The sequence below is a fragment of the Peromyscus maniculatus genome, chromosome 7, assembly GCF_049852395.1.
Source record: "Peromyscus maniculatus bairdii isolate BWxNUB_F1_BW_parent chromosome 7, HU_Pman_BW_mat_3.1, whole genome shotgun sequence".
Lineage (NCBI taxonomy): Eukaryota > Metazoa > Chordata > Mammalia > Rodentia > Cricetidae > Peromyscus > Peromyscus maniculatus.
The window spans coordinates 39,774,160-39,790,331 of record NC_134858.1 but is presented as its reverse complement, the minus strand read 5'-3'; the positions used below and the strand labels follow the sequence as shown (position 1 = coordinate 39,790,331).

Here is a 16,172-nt window from a genome sequence, read left to right as displayed (position 1 = left end):
TGTAGATTGTCTGCATTTGTGACTTCATTCTGCTTGCTGATGATGCATGTCAAGGGTACTTTCATCTTTACTAGAGGAGGATTCTGTGAGAAACTCTGTGTGGCAGGAATAGTTAGAAGACTTGGGAACACTAGTTATTAATGAATTTTAATTGCTCTGTACTTTCACTGTTTCACTACAAGAGCTTTTCAGATCACTGAGTCAAGATCATTTTTCCATTACACTTTTGAAAAGCATGAGGATTGAAACCAATATCAGAATAGTTAAATGTTTACTAATTGCTACTTCTTATGCCAAGGCTTTAGTATTAATAACCTTTTTAGGATATTAAGTCTTTTTTTTTTCCCCCTGAAACAAGGTTTCTCTGTAGCTTTGGCTGTCCTGGAACTCACTTTGTAGACCAGGCTGGCCTCAAACTCACAGAAATCCACCTGCCTCTGCCTCCAGAGTGCTAGGATTAAAGGAGTGTGCCACTACCGCCTGGCCTTAAGTTATTTTTTGTTTTAAATACCAGTTTACTGGTAATTATATTGGCAGACTTATTTGATATCTATTTAAAATAATCTTGTATGTCATATATACTAGTTTTATCAGAAAGCACACTAATAATGTATGTATTCTCTTACCTGCCAAAGAGTGAGAATTCCCCTTGAGAAGCTAATACTAAAACATGGTGCTTTTACTAATAAATAAGTTTCTGGCAGAGACAGTAATTGGCATTCTCAAATGCTGTCCTTTAAAACTTTCTTTGGGAGACTAGAAGACGGTTCAGCAGTTAAGAGTGCTAGGAATTAGAGTTCTAGAACTCAGAAGCCTTGTAAGATATGCGCACACAGCAGCAGGCACCATCTGCATCTGGTTTACTCCAGCTAAGGAGTGAGGGCTTGTTGTGGTTCTTTGTAATGCCGGCCATAAGCTATTACTCATCTGGAGGGAGGTTTGGAGAGAAGACTCATGAATGTTTTTCAGTAAAATTCTTCTCTTTTAGAAGGTTCTGTTCAGGCTGTTTTAACTCTTACTGTTCCATTTTCAAGACATGTAGCAATGCCATGTTCGAATGTAAACAATATTTTTTCTATTAAGACTGTTTTGAAAATATACTAATTATGCTGACTGTAACCCCACTGATGAAGTAGTCTTGGAAGTAATTTGTGTACTATTGTTTTTTACTTCGGCAGAATTTGGATTTAACAAAAAGAAAGATGATTCACGAAGGGCCATTGGTTTGGAAGGTGAATAGAGATAAAAGCATTGGTAAGTCTATAGTCCCATCAGTGTGGAGTGGAGGGAGAGAAGGGAGTAGGAAAGTCTGCTGGTGGGAAGCAGATTCATTCACAGTTTTCAGTAGTTAGCAGTGCTGTGCTACAATATCTGAACCTTTATAGGAGATCTGCTTGTGTGTTTGTGAAGTGTAAAGTGTGTTACATACTCATTCAGGAATGTAGCAGAAAACTGTCACAATTCAGTTATATTTCCACATCTATCTCCTGATGAATCTCTACAGTGAGTTTCTGTAGACCAGTATCTTTCAAGTTTTTACAGTGAGAGGTCATTATTCTTTAATTCTTGTAACTCACATATTGATTTTTCCACAAAACATACTAAAATGAATTATTAAAAATGAAATTAAAGAAGATAGTTTGCTAATTAGTTTTTTTTAATTAGCTAGGTTTTCTTTGTCAGATTATTTTAAATTTCTGTACTTAGCAGTTTTCTCTGTGTTTTTATTTTTAGATCTTTATACGCTGCTGCTGGAAGACATTCTTGTACTGTTGCAAAAGCAGGATGACAAACTGGTGTTACGGTGCCATAGTAAGATTCTGGCATCCACAGCTGACAGCAAACACACATTCAGTCCCGTCATTAAGCTGAGCACAGTGTTGGTTCGACAGGTGGCAACAGGTGGGTGTGTCTGCTGAAGGATGCTGACCTCTAGATTCACTGTGAAGTTGTGCAGGGTACTCAGTGCTGAAGGATGCTGACCTCTAGATTCACTGTGAAGTCACGCAGGGTACTCAGTACTGAAGGATGCTGACTTCTAGATTCACTGTGAAGTCGCACAGGTACTGCTCAGTGTTGCTTAAGCAGCACAACTGACGTCAGTGGTTTTGTTGTTTATATGTGTAAAAACTTCAGTGAAATTTGCCTCTTGTTTAGACACTGGATTGAAATTTCACACCACCAAATTATTTAAGACAGTTGTCTCAGTGGTTTTCTGCATTTGAAAATTTAAATAAACTTACTTTTGTGTTTATTCTGTTCAAATTGGTGATAGATACCAGGAAAGACAGTGAGTACTTTAAGGGTAACCCAAATGAGGAGGCTGTCATTAAAATGGTATGTTTGTTTGTTTGTTGGGAAAAGGTGAAAATTGAAGAGGTGGGTAAATTTGTTTGTTTTATTTAATTTTATTATTTTATGTGTATGGGTGTTTTGGCTGCATATATCTATGTCTCTGAGCCACGTGTGAGTCTGATGCCCTTGGAGGCCAGAAGAAGGCATCGGATCTTTGGAACTGGAGTTACATATGGTTTTGAACTGCCATGTGGGTGCTGGGAACCAGTGTTCTTAACTGCTGAACCATCTCTCCAGCCCCAAATGTGGGCTTTTTATAGCAGTTTAAGTTGACAAGTTATAGTTGAACTGTATTAGGATGAGATCCTTTATGTAACTTAATTTCATGACAGCAAACTTTGTCACCCCTCTTTGCAGTGTTCTTCAAATAGTCTCAAGAACTTGGAAAAATGGCAGTTTAAAATAAATGTGAAAGGAATAGCATTGGGTTCAGTGTGTGTTTTCATATAACCATTTTAAATTCAGAATTACAGGCTTGATAGAACTCCAAAGCACATTCTACTTGGGCAGGACATAACCTTTATTAAGACAGAACTTTTGTGAGACCAATTATTTTTTATTATTTGAGAATTTCATATATGTATATAATGTAAAGTTTTGGTTAAGCCTATACTCCCTATCCCCTCCCTTACTTTTCTGTCCCAACTTAATATGTTTTCTCTTTTTTTTTAACTCCCTGAGTCTAAGTAATTTGAACTTTGACTTATTTTTGTTTCTAATGAAGTACTGTGTTGATTTTTATAAATTTCATTTATTTAAGTTATAGATAATGTCGCTTACAGTGAGTTACACAAAATTTAAATTTATAAACTTGATGAAGTTTTACAAAGTGAACATATATAACCTTTATCTAAATTAAGATGCAGAATACTCATATCTGCATCTGGAAATATCTCATGGCATCCTTGGTCATAGTGCTAGAGTAAATTTTGTTTTCTTCTTTTCTAGATAACAAAGCCTTATTCGTCATCTCTATGTCAGATAATGGAGCCCAAATTTATGAATTGGTAGCACAGACAGTTTCTGAAAAGACGGTGTATGTATCAGATTTAATTACCTTTTTCTAAATGATATTCTATTATTCAAAATATAAATGTTCCACAAACTTTGTTTTTTAAAGTTATTTCATTATTTGTTTACGTGTACGTGTGCGCGCTCATGTGTGTGTGCGTGTGCATAGGTGTACAGGTGCCTGCAGAAGCCAGAAGAGGGTGTCAGATCCCCTGGAGCTACTGTTACAGGTGGTTGTGAGCTGACTGATGTGGGTGCTGGGAACTGGATGGCTGTCCTCTGGAAGACAAGCAGGTCCCTAACTGCTGAGCCGTTTCTCCAGCCTACAGCTCACCTTTATGCTAGGATTCTGAAAGCCACCATAGAAATCAAGTACTTCCTCTTGTACCCTCTTGGGAATATTCCTCTAAGAAGTTGTTTCTTTTGAGATTGATGTTTTCATTTGTATTTTATTCCACAGAAAGTAAATTTTCTAAAGAAAACATTCTCAGAAGTGCCAAATTAATCTTTAAATGGGTCAGTCATGTGCTCATTTTAGAGTTTTCTTTCAAGTATGTTTTAGAGTGTCTGCATGAGTGCTCCCAACATAAAGCTGTTGCTGGCAGCATGGATGGTGTTTGGGTTCTGTTTTCTCTTTTTCCTTGAGTGTATTTATGGGGTGTTTCTGCTTTCCTCCTGTGTTCTGGATTCCTTTCACCCCTGAAGCTGGCAGGACCTCATCTGTCGAATGGCTGCAGCAGTGAAGGAGCAGTCCACAAAGCCAATTCCTCTGCCCCAGTCGCCACCTTGCGAGTGAGTGTGCCATTGTGCTTCTTATCCGGAAGACATGAGCAGTTCTTCATTTGAGTGCCATGAAGTTTGGACATCTTGCGAAGCTCAGGGGTTGTTTCTTTTTTGTCTTTTTCTACAGAGGAGACAATGACGAAGAAGAACCATCCAAATTAAAAGTGGAGCACCATGGTCTTTCAGTCACTGGTCTGCAGAGTCCAGGTAAGCTGCATGGACGAGACTTCGGAAAGATGTACTGTTACCTGTTAAGGTGAAGGCTCTGGGCTCCACCTCCTGTGCACTTTCACAGATGCTGCCTGTGAGCCCTGTGTTCCAGGGCAGCATTGCTCTGTGCTGGCGCTTTCCCAGTGCGGAATCTCTGCAGCTTATGTGGCTTACCCTGCCCCTATCATTCCCTGATTGTTCCATGTTGAAAATGAAATGTCCAGTAAGGTATACTCTACCTTTTCTGTTCCACTGAACAGACAGAGTTTTGGAATTAGAATCTCCCTTACTCTCGTCAAAACCTCAGTCTCATTCACTGAGTACCCCTGGCAAGTCAGAGGCAGAACATCTCTTTGTGACTGCGACACAGTTTGCAAAGGAGCAGTGTGCAAACGGGACACTGAAGGAAGATGATGGCAGTTATCCAATCCCAATTCCAGATCCACACCTGCCTGTGAACGAGGAGCGGTGGGCGTTGGACGCACTGAGAAATTGTAAGTTTTCTTCCTAACTTGGGGCACTTACTAAGTGCCAGAGTATGTGTGTGTACTAGAAAGCCTGTTACAGAGAAAAAGCAGTGAATTTTCATGGAAACAGGTCTAAACTATGATACTTTTCCCTTCAAGAGATTTATGGTCTAGTTGGGAAGATGATAAGAACCTCACCTCACCCCCTGCCACTTAAAAGCAAACATTCCAGGGGTGATAAGGCTTTTTTGTCAAATCTGTCTGGGTGGGTCAGAGAAGGGAGGCAGCCAAGAGAAGGACAGCTGTACTTGTCATCTGGAAGGGTGATTAAGATGGAGATAAGTGTATAGAACAGAACCGCTCAGACATAAGCAGCACAAGGGCGAGAAGAGCAGCAGGAAGCGAAGGGGCTCAGAGAACAGGGGGAGGACAGCCGGCCTGCACACAGGGTGGGGTAGAGGGGCACGGGAGATAGGTCCTGAAGATGGACTGAGGAGTCTCACTGTTGTGAATTTGAAATACCAGCTTGCATCCTCCCTATTTGATGAACAGACACATCACAGAATTTTAGTGGCTTTTCCAAATTATACATGTTCTGCATTTTGTGTAGATATTTAATATTCTTCACAACAGCTTCTAACATGCACACACACACACACACACACACACACACACACACACACACACACACACACACACACAGCTCTGTTAGCTGTCCCTCCCTAGGTCCAGCCGTGTTGGGAACCACTATTACACATGGCAGGATAGCACATTTCTTGGGTAAGTGAGGTGGAGAAAGTCCAAGAATAGTTGCCATAGCCACAGTGAACCATGTGAGGTTTTAAAGCTAGGTCTGACAGACAAAACTTACTAATCTGGCTGGGGGCTGCTCAGGGATGTGGACGGAAAGAGGCTTGGGGGAGTGCTGTTCTGAGTCAGCTGTTACAGACTCCAAGCTGAAAGGTTTGGACTAGAATACAATTAAGGAAGTGTGGAGTCACCCAGTGCTTAGAGCACTTGACTTCTGTAGCTGTCTAGTGACAGTTTCACTGCTTTCCTGAGACCGATTTGCCTCCCTGCTCCATTCTGTGCTTTGCTGCTTCTACTTTTACTTCTACTAGGAACTCCACCTCCAAACACCATTGTAGACAAAATTCTAAACACTCTTAGTAAATAAGAAACACAGAGCCAAATACAGAGGTAAATAGCCAAAGTGATCAGAGAGTCATGACTACCTTATCTTACCACCTCGCCACCGTCGCTTCCCCAGAAAGAGAGTTTCTTCCTGTCTGACTTGTCTTTTTATTGCCTTTCTGTTCTGCCTTCTCATTGGCTCTGAACCCAACCACATGACTTTCTCATCACTGCCTGTCTATACAGACCTCCAGGTCTCTATGGTTGGTACTGGGATTAAAGGTTCCTGTCACCATGCTTGGCTGTGTCCTTGACCACACAGAAACTCTGCCTGCTATGTGATAGGATTAAGGGCATGTGCCACTAATGCTGGACTTCTGCTTATGGCTTGCTATGACCTCTGATATCCAAGCAAACTTTATTTATTAACATACAAATAAAATCACATTTCAGCACAAATAAAATACCACCATACACCATGGTCCAGACAAGGAGTGGCAAACCATCCCAGCGGGGAGGTAGCGTTTTAGGGCTGCCATTTTGGGGAGGATTAATGTGATTGAGAAAGGGGGAGGTCTTCTTAGACCTGCACTGTACTTGGAGAGGCAGAGGGTAAGCCTGTGGTAGAAGCAGGGGGGTGCAGTTAGTTAAAACCTCATTTATTCTGGATCCTCTTGGAGTGACAGACTTAGTGATGACTGGTAGTTTACTGCGTGGTCCCAGAATTGTCACCACCTGTGTGAGTTCAGCTTAAGCTTAGCCTAGGGGTGAATTGGATCTCACTTTGAACGTCCCAAAGAAGCCATGCCATTAGTAAGGTAATTTTTAAAAACTAACGACTACTAATTCCCTTTGAATTTACATATACTGCTACCAAATCATTGGAATTTAAGTTTATTATACAATTTGATCATCTTCACCATTTAGGAAGATTATTAGAAAAAAATGTCTACTCTTGAGAAGAAAAAGCATAAGATTTAGCTTTGCTGGCCTAGCTGCAAGAGAGTGTATTAAGGACTTTTAAATAGGAGGGCCTCGATATTCAGAATGCTTAGCTCTGGTCATGTGTAGTTTAATGTTAAGTGTTGTGAGGAGATCATATTTTGGATTGCATATTTCAAGATAAAAATGATTATGTAGGATGAGTGTAGTGGTGCACACCTTTAATCCCAGCACTCAGGAAACAGGCAGGAGGATCTGAGTTCAAGGCCAGCCTGGTCTACAGAGAGAGTTCCAGGACAGCCAAGGCCTTTATATAGAGAAACCTAGTCTCCAAAAGCAAAATCAAAACAAACAGAAAAACTGTGTAGTATTAATATTTTGGTTGTATGTTGTTATGTGTTCCTAGTTTTAGAAGTGATAGGAAACTGAGCTGCCTGATTCCACCTGGCAGTCAGACTGTGATAGTCAGTTTCTCTTCTGTTCTCTTCACCCTACCCTGACTCTTAGTGGGCTTGTTGAAGCAGCTGCTGGCCCAGCAGTTGGGTCTGACTGAGAAGAACACCCAGGAAGACTGGCAGTCCTTCTCAAGATATAGGCCAGCTTCGGAAGAGGGGCGGGCAGAGAGCGGCATCCAGGACTCTGAAAATGTTAAGGCTTGTCATGCCGAGGAAGGACAGATGCCTTTTAAAACTGGAACTGGTGATGTTGCAACTTGTGACAGTCCACGGACTTCAACTGAGTCTTGTGCTGCACAGGACTCAGTGATACTGGCATCCCAAGACAGCCAGGCAAGTAACATTTTAGTAATGGACCACATGATCCTGACCCCAGAGATGCCTACTACAGAGCCAGAAGGGGGTCTGGATGACAGTGGAGAGCACTTTTTTGATGCCCGTGAAGCACATAGTGATGATAATCCATCAGAAGGTGATGGAGCAGTTAAAAAGGAAGAGAAGGATGTTAATTTACGCATCTCAGGCAAGTGGCTTTTACATTTTAACTTCGATTTTGGTTATTGTAAACTGTCTTATATGCTAGAATGGATTGTTTCAGCATCTAATGTGTGTGTGTGTGTGTGTGTGTGTGTGTGTGTGTGTGTGTGTGTGTGTGTTTCTTCATATAATAAATACTGAATCTGTTCTTTGCCAGACCCTGTCATAGGGGCTGGGAGATTAAACAGTGAAAAATACCAGAAACTCCATTGTTCTTAAGAAGCTTAAGTGCCTGAAGGGAAAGAGTAATGGTAAATAAAAAAGCAAGTGATAAGCGTCAGATGGTCAGATAAATTAGGAAGAAGATCAGGCCAGCTGTGGCCAGTGAGGGCACACATGGTGATCTGAAGTGCAGCGAAAGGCTGTGTGGATCCCTGGGGAGGGCATTCCAGCAGTGAGCACTGGCAGACTCTGCTGTTGTCATTAGGGAACACAGGCAGGGAGAGCGACAGGAGCCCAGGAAAGGGTATTGGGCAGGGAAGTCATGTAAGGGCTGTGTTGTGGTTTATAGCTTTAAACTCTTACAACTCTGACTAGTGGGAAGTTGTTCAGAAATGCTGTGGACGTTTGCTAAGGTTAACATTAGTCCAAAGTAAACTCTGGTGGAATTAAAACTAAACTTGGGAGCTGTTGGTTACCCCAGCATAGTAGCTTTTCAAGTTGTCTCAGGACCCCATTCTGGTGGCAGTGCTAATCTCATCAGACTGTCCTGTCTCTACCAATAGGAAACTGTTTGATCCTTGATGGCTATGATGCAGTGCAGGAGAGCTCCACAGATGAGGAGGTCGCCTCCTCATTCACCCTGCAGCCTGTAACAGGCACCCCTTCTGTGGACTCCACCCACCAGCAACTACATTCCCCTCCGAATGTTCATTCTGATGGGGCAGTTTCACCATTCACCCCAGAATTCCTGGTCCAGCGACGCTGGAGAGCTATGGAGGATGCTTGTTTTGAGATCCAGAGTTCCTCTTGTACAGATTCACAAAGCCAAATCCTGGAGTACATTCATAAAATAGAGGCTGATCTTGAACACTTAAAGGTATGTCACATTTCAACCTCCATAGCACGTGATCCTAAGAACACAGTTAGCAGAGTGCAAGTTTGAAGTGATGGAATCTTGATGTCCATAGACTGACTGGTCCAGGTTCTGTATCTGTTGATTTTTATTTTCTTTGACCATTCATTGTGAGTAGGCCTGGATAAAAGCTGGTATTGACAGTGTTTGTCTTTGACAAATTACAAGAACAGGAAAGTTGTAGGTTTGTAGCTGGTTACATGTCTGTTTGGGTTCCTAAATTTTAAGAACCTAAAAGTACTTGGGGCAGTTGTTCTCCATCATGTCGAATGATGTGGAGCGAGTTAGGTAGGGTGGCATGGCTGTGGATCAAGGCCAGGTAATACTGTGACTCGCTGTAGCCTATTAATTATCTGTGACTCATGAAGTAGTATTGGTAGTTGCCCAGAGGCCATAATGGGTAGAAATTGGCTACAGTGGCTTCTGTTATCCAAACACATGAGCATGAATGGAGTGTTTTGGAAATTGATTGTTAAAGACCACACTGTGATGGTTTCTATGAAAAGGACTCTTATTTTTTTATTGAAAATAAATTATTTTCATACAATATGTTCTGATTATGATTTTCCATCCCCCAACTTCTCCCCGCTCTTCCCCACCTCACCATCCATTCAACTCCTCACCTTCTTTATTTCTCTCATTAGAAAACAAGTAGGCAAATTAAAAAACAGTAATAAACAAAACAATAACAACAATAACAGACAAAAGCATAAAAACACTTGAATACACACACACACACACACACACACACACACACACACACCATAAAAACACAAAATCGGAAAGACCAGTAAGGTGCAGACGTTGGCTCTGGGTAGGCGCAGCTGCTAGAGCCCACACGCTTTTTTCATGACACCATTTGGTTGGGAATTGTAGTGTTCTTAGCCATTTAGTTCAAGACTCGGCTCCCTTAGTGTTTCAGCTCCACAACATAAATAGATTTCCCCTTATCATTTAATTTCACATATGTGGCTAGCTTGGCAGGGTATCTGTCACATGGTATGGGGCCATTTCCTGGGTGACTTCTGCCATGTGCTTTTGCAGTGTTTTACATAGGAAGTTGTTACTCATTCATTCAGGTGAGAAATGAGAAAAGGAAATTTGCCTCCTTCCCAGCTGACAGCATCTCCATTGGTCAGTGTTAATGTTGAAATTCAGGGCTATGTGTCTGTAACAGAGAATACCTTATACCTTCGTTCCTATTTTTGACTAATTTTATTTTTCTTTTGCCATCCCCATGAAAAATCTTGGCTGATACAGAAGGTGGAGGAAAGTTACGCCCTTCTTTGCCAAAGGCTGGCTGGCTCGGCCCTCCCTGACAAGCTCTCAGGTACGTGAAATGGTGGCTCAGCCTGCCTAACAGTACACTGGATATGTGATTTATTACTCTCCAACATGGAAGTCTGTGATTTCTTTTCTTTCCTGTTCTTAGAAACTGCTTGTTTCTAAACATCATATATCAAGGCTGCTGACTCTGCCCTTCCTGCTCTCAGAAGAGCTGTGGTCGTCAGCTCCTACACCAGCCCCTCCTCTCTCTCTTCACCTTTTCCAGGCTGAAGGCAGGGTGGAGGGAAGCCTGGTGAACCATAAATTGAGTAGAGCCCGCTGCGCTGCGCTGCGCTGTGCTGTGCTGTGCTGCGCTGTGCTGTGTGTGCTGTTCCAGCTCCCTTGTGAGGAAGGAGCCCTGCCATACTTGGTGCCTCTTCCGACACCAAGGCCAGCAGGGCCCTGATGCAGCTCAGCCTGTGCTCATGGGCCAGTTCATAGTCATTTGCTTGTGTACTTTGAGGGTACATTCTGTGACTTAGAGGTGAATAGGACCATGCCTGCGCGTTGCATATGTGTTCTTCACAATGTTACTTTTTCTCTGAATTGGGTTTCCACATATCTTCATTCTTCTCAGATAAAAGTTAGAGCCCGTGTCCTGGAGGTGACTGCAGGTTGTTGGATTTTGAGTGTCAGCCCTGTATCAACCACATCCCGGATCCAGTGTGGACACAGAGAGAGTGTGACAGAGGATCTGCCTGGAACCACCTGGGCTCAGCCGTGCCCCAGGGTGCCCCAAGTGGGACTAGTTCTTCAGTCTGGCAGCTGCACAAGTCTGTCAGTGAGGGAACATCAGTTCTCTCACTCTCCTCTCCTCACCATCAGAAATGCATTTTGATTCAGAATAAAAACCAAATGTATAGAGCTTTGGGTGTAGGATATGAAATTGTATGTAGGTAAGACAAAGAGAAAATCAGATGTATTTATTTGATTTCATTCCGTATTTGAAAGCACACTTTAATTTTTACTTTGCCTTGTTTTGTTTTAATTGAGTAGTGGGAGTCTTAGCCCCTTGTATTTAGCACACCCAGGGATCAATTGTTCCTGAAGCCAGGGTCAGTGGGGTGGAGAGGGTAGCAGAGAGGCAATGCAGAAGCAGAGAGAGGAATACCCGACCTTCACTAACCTGTAACCCCAGCCGCTCTGTCCAGAAGGCTGCCTTTCTGAGGATCACCTCAGAGATGCTCCATGACTCCTGTGTGTGGATGCAGATGACGTGAGCTGTATCCTGCGCAGCTGCTCAGAGCAGGTGGACCTCTTCCCACCCAAGGCAAGCATCTCTTCTGTGTGCCTGGGCTCTACCCCTGTTGACAGGAATCCTCAATACACAAACGGCAGGCACTTGAAGATGGGTGTATTTCCTTTGTTGTCTTTTCTGTTGATAGTTGGGATTTGGGAGAGAAGAAAACAAATTTTTATTTTCTTGATTATAAATTTGTTATTCTTGGTATTGTTACATTTGTATAATTATACATTGACTGGCACTTGTATGAAATGTTCCTGCAGAGTGAGCAGGACATAAGAACAAAGAAATGGAATGCTTCAGTGGTGGTGGGGTGCTATGGAGGGGAGGGGTGGGGGGAGAGTCTGGGAAGGTTTTCTCAATGGAATCACTACTGAGTTGAACCTTGGCTGTCACTAGCCACGGGCACTGCTGATTACCAGGCCAGTAAAAATGAGTACCTGGGGGTTTGACTCTCCTTTATGCACTGATGGTGCCAAAGGGCTCTTTGAGCATGAGCAGAGCTGAGGACGGCAGAGGAAGGTGTGGCAGAGAGTTGTGCGCGTCACCGCAGGGTCCTTCCTCTAACTCCCCTGCCGCAGCCCTGTCTGCATGGCGCCATGACTGGCCTTGGCAACAGAGACCAGAGGTGAACAGTGCACCCACCAAGGTGCTGGTGATAGCTGCCGTGTGGGCAGCACCTGTGGAGGGTAACCTAGTCAGAACTGTGGCCTGAGAACTCCTTAATTCTGTTGGCTTTCAGTGGTTTTCTTTATGTATTTGGTAAATATGTTTTTGGAGTGTTCTGTAAAAAAAAATCATTTGTCAAATCTAAATTTTGTTAATAAACAAGGAGTTCATGTGTTGCTCACATCCTGCAGGAGGGCCCTCTGAACTCTGGGGGCAGTCAGGATGTAATGTTGTTCTCCCCTTAGTGCCCTCACACCAGGTCTTTCTCACCAGGGATGCTCCCTCAGCTACTGTTATGAACACCTCGACAACTTAACAAGTTCATCTATCTGGGTCCAGATTCCCATTTCTGCCCTTTGAGGACTCCTCTGTGTTCTTACATCGATCAGCTTGGATCCTCGTACCTCATCTCTAAATTGGAATTGTATTTTGAGTCATAGGTCAAGCATAACTCAGAATGGGATTTGAAATTTTGATGTAAAACATAATATATAGGTGAAGCTTGGTATTTGGACTCCCTGTATCTCTTAGGAGAAGCACGTAGAGACCACATGGTTCCGTTGTCTTCCATCAGCCTCTTACACTACACCATCTGGGTAGCTCATCAGGAGAAACCCAGACAGCAGCGCTCTCCTGGCGTCCAACACTACAGGTTCCTCTCATGGTTCCCTAGCACAGTCAACCTGCATCTGCTCTCCTGGTTGCTTGCTCTCCTTCTACTGAATCTTAGCCTCTCTTAGGGTTACAGCAGGGCTAACTGGAAAGGGACTTTGGCATTGTTCCAGTACTTCCAAATAAATTCATATCATTACATTTTTAGATGAAACCTCAGAATGAAGCGAATTCTGAAAAGAAAAACAAAAAACCCCACTTTTTAAGACTCCTTTTTTTTAAATCTTACCAGCCTTACTTCTTGCCTGTACCCTCCCCTTCTGGCCTCCTGTGCCTTCCATTTCATTTTGGCCATTATAATCACATCCATTTGGCTTTGACATTGCATCTCCCTTCCATGGTGGTGACAGTAGGTATCCCTCCTGTTCTGGAATGAGGTGGTCAACGTCTTAGTTATCTCCAAGTTGGGTGACGAGAAGGTACAGTCTGTTCTGTCCTGAAGAGTTCTAGGCCAGCGGAAAGGGCACAGCATCTTCTGAAGAGCCAGAAAGCCACGTGTGCCCTGGGCACGACCCGTGACACTGTTCTCTTGTGAGCTCAGTGGCTCTTCTGTCACTAAGTGGCAGATTATTTGTGGAGTGTCTCCTTTTCAGAGAAAAGACCTAATCAAGCCAAACCAGCAAACCTTCAGAGTACTGTATTTTAAAAGGATGGCTTTCGCCATACATTTTGTATAGTTTCAAAGCAGCTGACTGACTGCTGGAGTCCTGCTGCTTTCCCAACCCAAATTGTAACTATTTATTGTATCCCATGGGAGGTTAGTTCACTAGTGTTTCTGCCTTTGTCTTCCCTAAGCAACTTCTAATGACCTCTAGAAAGAACAAGCCCTCTTAGAAAATGTTTTGTTTGTCTTTTGGGGAGGGAGGAAGAGAAGAGTCCTTTTTGCCTGCTTTGAGAAGCAGAAGACTAAGTTTGCTTCTATGATGCAGTTGTTTAACTCTCCGCCCTGCTCCTTGGCCTTGGCGATGTTTGGCGCCTGCATTCCACCTCCTCCACCTCCTCAGTCCGCTCTCTGCAGGTGTGGGATAGTGTTTGGAGCCACTTGGGTTTGTCTGTACTTCCTTCCCTCCATGTTACAGAAGGCACCAGAGGACCTTAAACTACAACCTTAGCAAGACCTTTCAGGAGTCTGTTTTGTAGATGGTTTTGTTTTTCTGACACTTCACACCCCCATTTAGTGTGATCTGTAAAACTGTTCTTTCTTTCTTCAAGAAAGGAGCTTTCTTGTTCTGTCCGTTTGCCTTCCCCATGGGGACTGGGGGTTTGGGTAATAAACTGATCAGAAAAAAAGGGGACTCCTAGAAACCAATCCCTCCCCGCCATTTCCAGGTGCCACCCGCTAAGCAGACATACTACAGCATGGTGACCGTAGCGTGCACACTGTTGGTTGTTTTTAATGAGCCCCTTCCCACTAGAACGTCTCACTTTCCTCGTTCACCATACAATCATGTACTCTTTAACAGAAATTGCTTTTAAGAGAAATCTGGAACTATCTTTAAAAAGAAACCTTATTAATAATCATGTATTTTTACTGATCACATTTTGAAATACCTAAAAGACTTTATTGCTCTAATTATCCAGATGTACCTTTGTAAAAAGCTCTTTTATGAATAGCTGATAAGGCTGTATGTTTCTGGAACAAAATATTGGGTCATCTAAAACTTTCTGTTTTCTGGGGTCTGGGAAAATAGAAAATAAGAGTTCAAATATTAAATAAGCTTAAAAGAACCAAGTATGTGACTTTTTATTTGAATGTATTCCTGTTTGTCTTGTGTAAGTTGTTTATTTTTTGAGACAGGGTCTCGTCCTAGGCTGGCCTCAGGTCCCTCCCTGCCTGCGCCTCCCAAGTACTGAAATTGCGACTGTTCACCACACCTGTCCAACTGAGTGGACAAGGAGCCAGGAGCTAATCCCGCTGGCAGTGAGTGACTCACATGTCTGTCCTGCTTCTTGTGACATCTTTACTAGTGGGATGGGTCTTGGGATCACGGATAAGTACAATCCTCTGCACCGGGGCAGGTGGCTGACATCACCCTGGTAACAAGGCAGTCTTGTCCCTGGTTTTTAAGCAGTAGTGGGTTGAGCATGGCAGCACATATTTTTGATACCACTGGTCTAATCTTGGCAGTTGGAAGCAGAGACAAGCGGATCTCTTGAGTTTAAGGCCAGCGCTGACTGACTTCTTCAGGGACAGCAGCTCTGGTTGTTTGCAGATGCCGTTCACTCAGAAGGCTGACTGGCTTTTGGTATTTTCTGTATTTTGAAGCATAGGTGTAATTTCACTTATTCATGGGAGTGTAGTTTCAAATATTCTGGGGGTATATTGGCTGAGAAGCCTGTTAAGATGCTTAACAAAAAAGGATTAGTATTTTGGAGTATGTTTTGGTTAAACCTTTTAGAAATTAGATTCTCCAGAGTTAATTGTACTCTAAGCCCTGTTAGAAATTCGCCGGGCAGGAGAGATGGCTCGGTTTAAGAACATGCACTGCTTTCCCCGAGGATTGGAGCTCAGTTTCCAGAAACAACACCGGGAAGCTTATCACCATTTGTAACTCCAGCTCCATGTGATCTGACACCCTCTTCTGGCCTTCGTGGGCACTGCACATATGTTCATGTAGCATCCCCCCCCACACACACACAAATGTATATACATGCACACACAAGTAAAAACAGAAATGTATTTTTTTTTTTTTAATGAAATAGGCCGGCACTCCTGTCTCTGACGGCAAACACGCGTGCACCAGGACAGAGAACGCGAATGCCATCCCCACTTGCTCTCAGCCAGCGTTTTAGAAATGCAGAAAGTGTGATCTGCATATAAACAGTTATGGGTGCTTTTTACATTCCTCTTCAGTAGTGTTAGGATTAGTTCACCAAACATTTAATATTGATTTCCAAGGCAAGAGGTCTAGGCTGGGATGTAACTTGAGGCTTTGGGTTCAGTCCCCATCATCACCAGGGTGTGTGGGGGAGGAGGTGTGTGTGTATTAATATGTCATCAAGGCTCTGTAAAGGGACGGGTTTTCACTGATCGTCCAGGACATCCTGAGGGAATCTGGTCTAGCCTGCACTGCAGATGAGCAGCAGTGAGGAGCCACTGACGAGTCAGATGCCCGTCTTCACTCACCACGCCTCCCGCAGCGCCACTTGCCATTGCTTCTTGTCGTTAGTGCAGACATCAACAGGACAGAACAGGAAACAGTGTTCTAGTCACTTTAGGAAAGTAATTGTTTTTTTTCTTCCTAGATTGATTTATTTATTATGTATACAGTGTTCTGCCTGCATGTGTCCCT

At 43.1% G+C, this 16,172-nt stretch overlaps 1 protein-coding gene across 5 annotated transcripts in view; it reads left to right on the top strand.

Moving 5' to 3' along the window:
• Arhgef12 (Rho guanine nucleotide exchange factor 12) overlaps positions 1 to 14,607 on the top strand; it is a 139,559-nt gene extending 124,952 nt beyond the window's left edge. For all 5 annotated transcript variants that reach the window (XM_076576065.1, XM_042280724.2, XM_042280723.2 and 2 more), the window contains 10 exons: positions 1,179 to 1,254; positions 1,735 to 1,902; positions 3,304 to 3,391; positions 4,072 to 4,158; positions 4,277 to 4,356; positions 4,620 to 4,853; positions 7,410 to 7,880; positions 8,620 to 8,933; positions 10,230 to 10,299; positions 10,873 to 14,607. In XM_076576065.1, coding sequence (XP_076432180.1) covers positions 1,179 to 1,254; positions 1,735 to 1,902; positions 3,304 to 3,391; positions 4,072 to 4,158; positions 4,277 to 4,356; positions 4,620 to 4,853; positions 7,410 to 7,880; positions 8,620 to 8,933; positions 10,230 to 10,299; positions 10,873 to 10,883 — 1,599 coding nt within the window. In that variant the 3' untranslated portion in view covers positions 10,884 to 14,607. The remainder of the gene's footprint in view (positions 1 to 1,178; positions 1,255 to 1,734; positions 1,903 to 3,303; positions 3,392 to 4,071; positions 4,159 to 4,276; positions 4,357 to 4,619; positions 4,854 to 7,409; positions 7,881 to 8,619; positions 8,934 to 10,229; positions 10,300 to 10,872) is intronic.
• Positions 14,608 to 16,172: the final 1,565 nt, after the last annotated feature.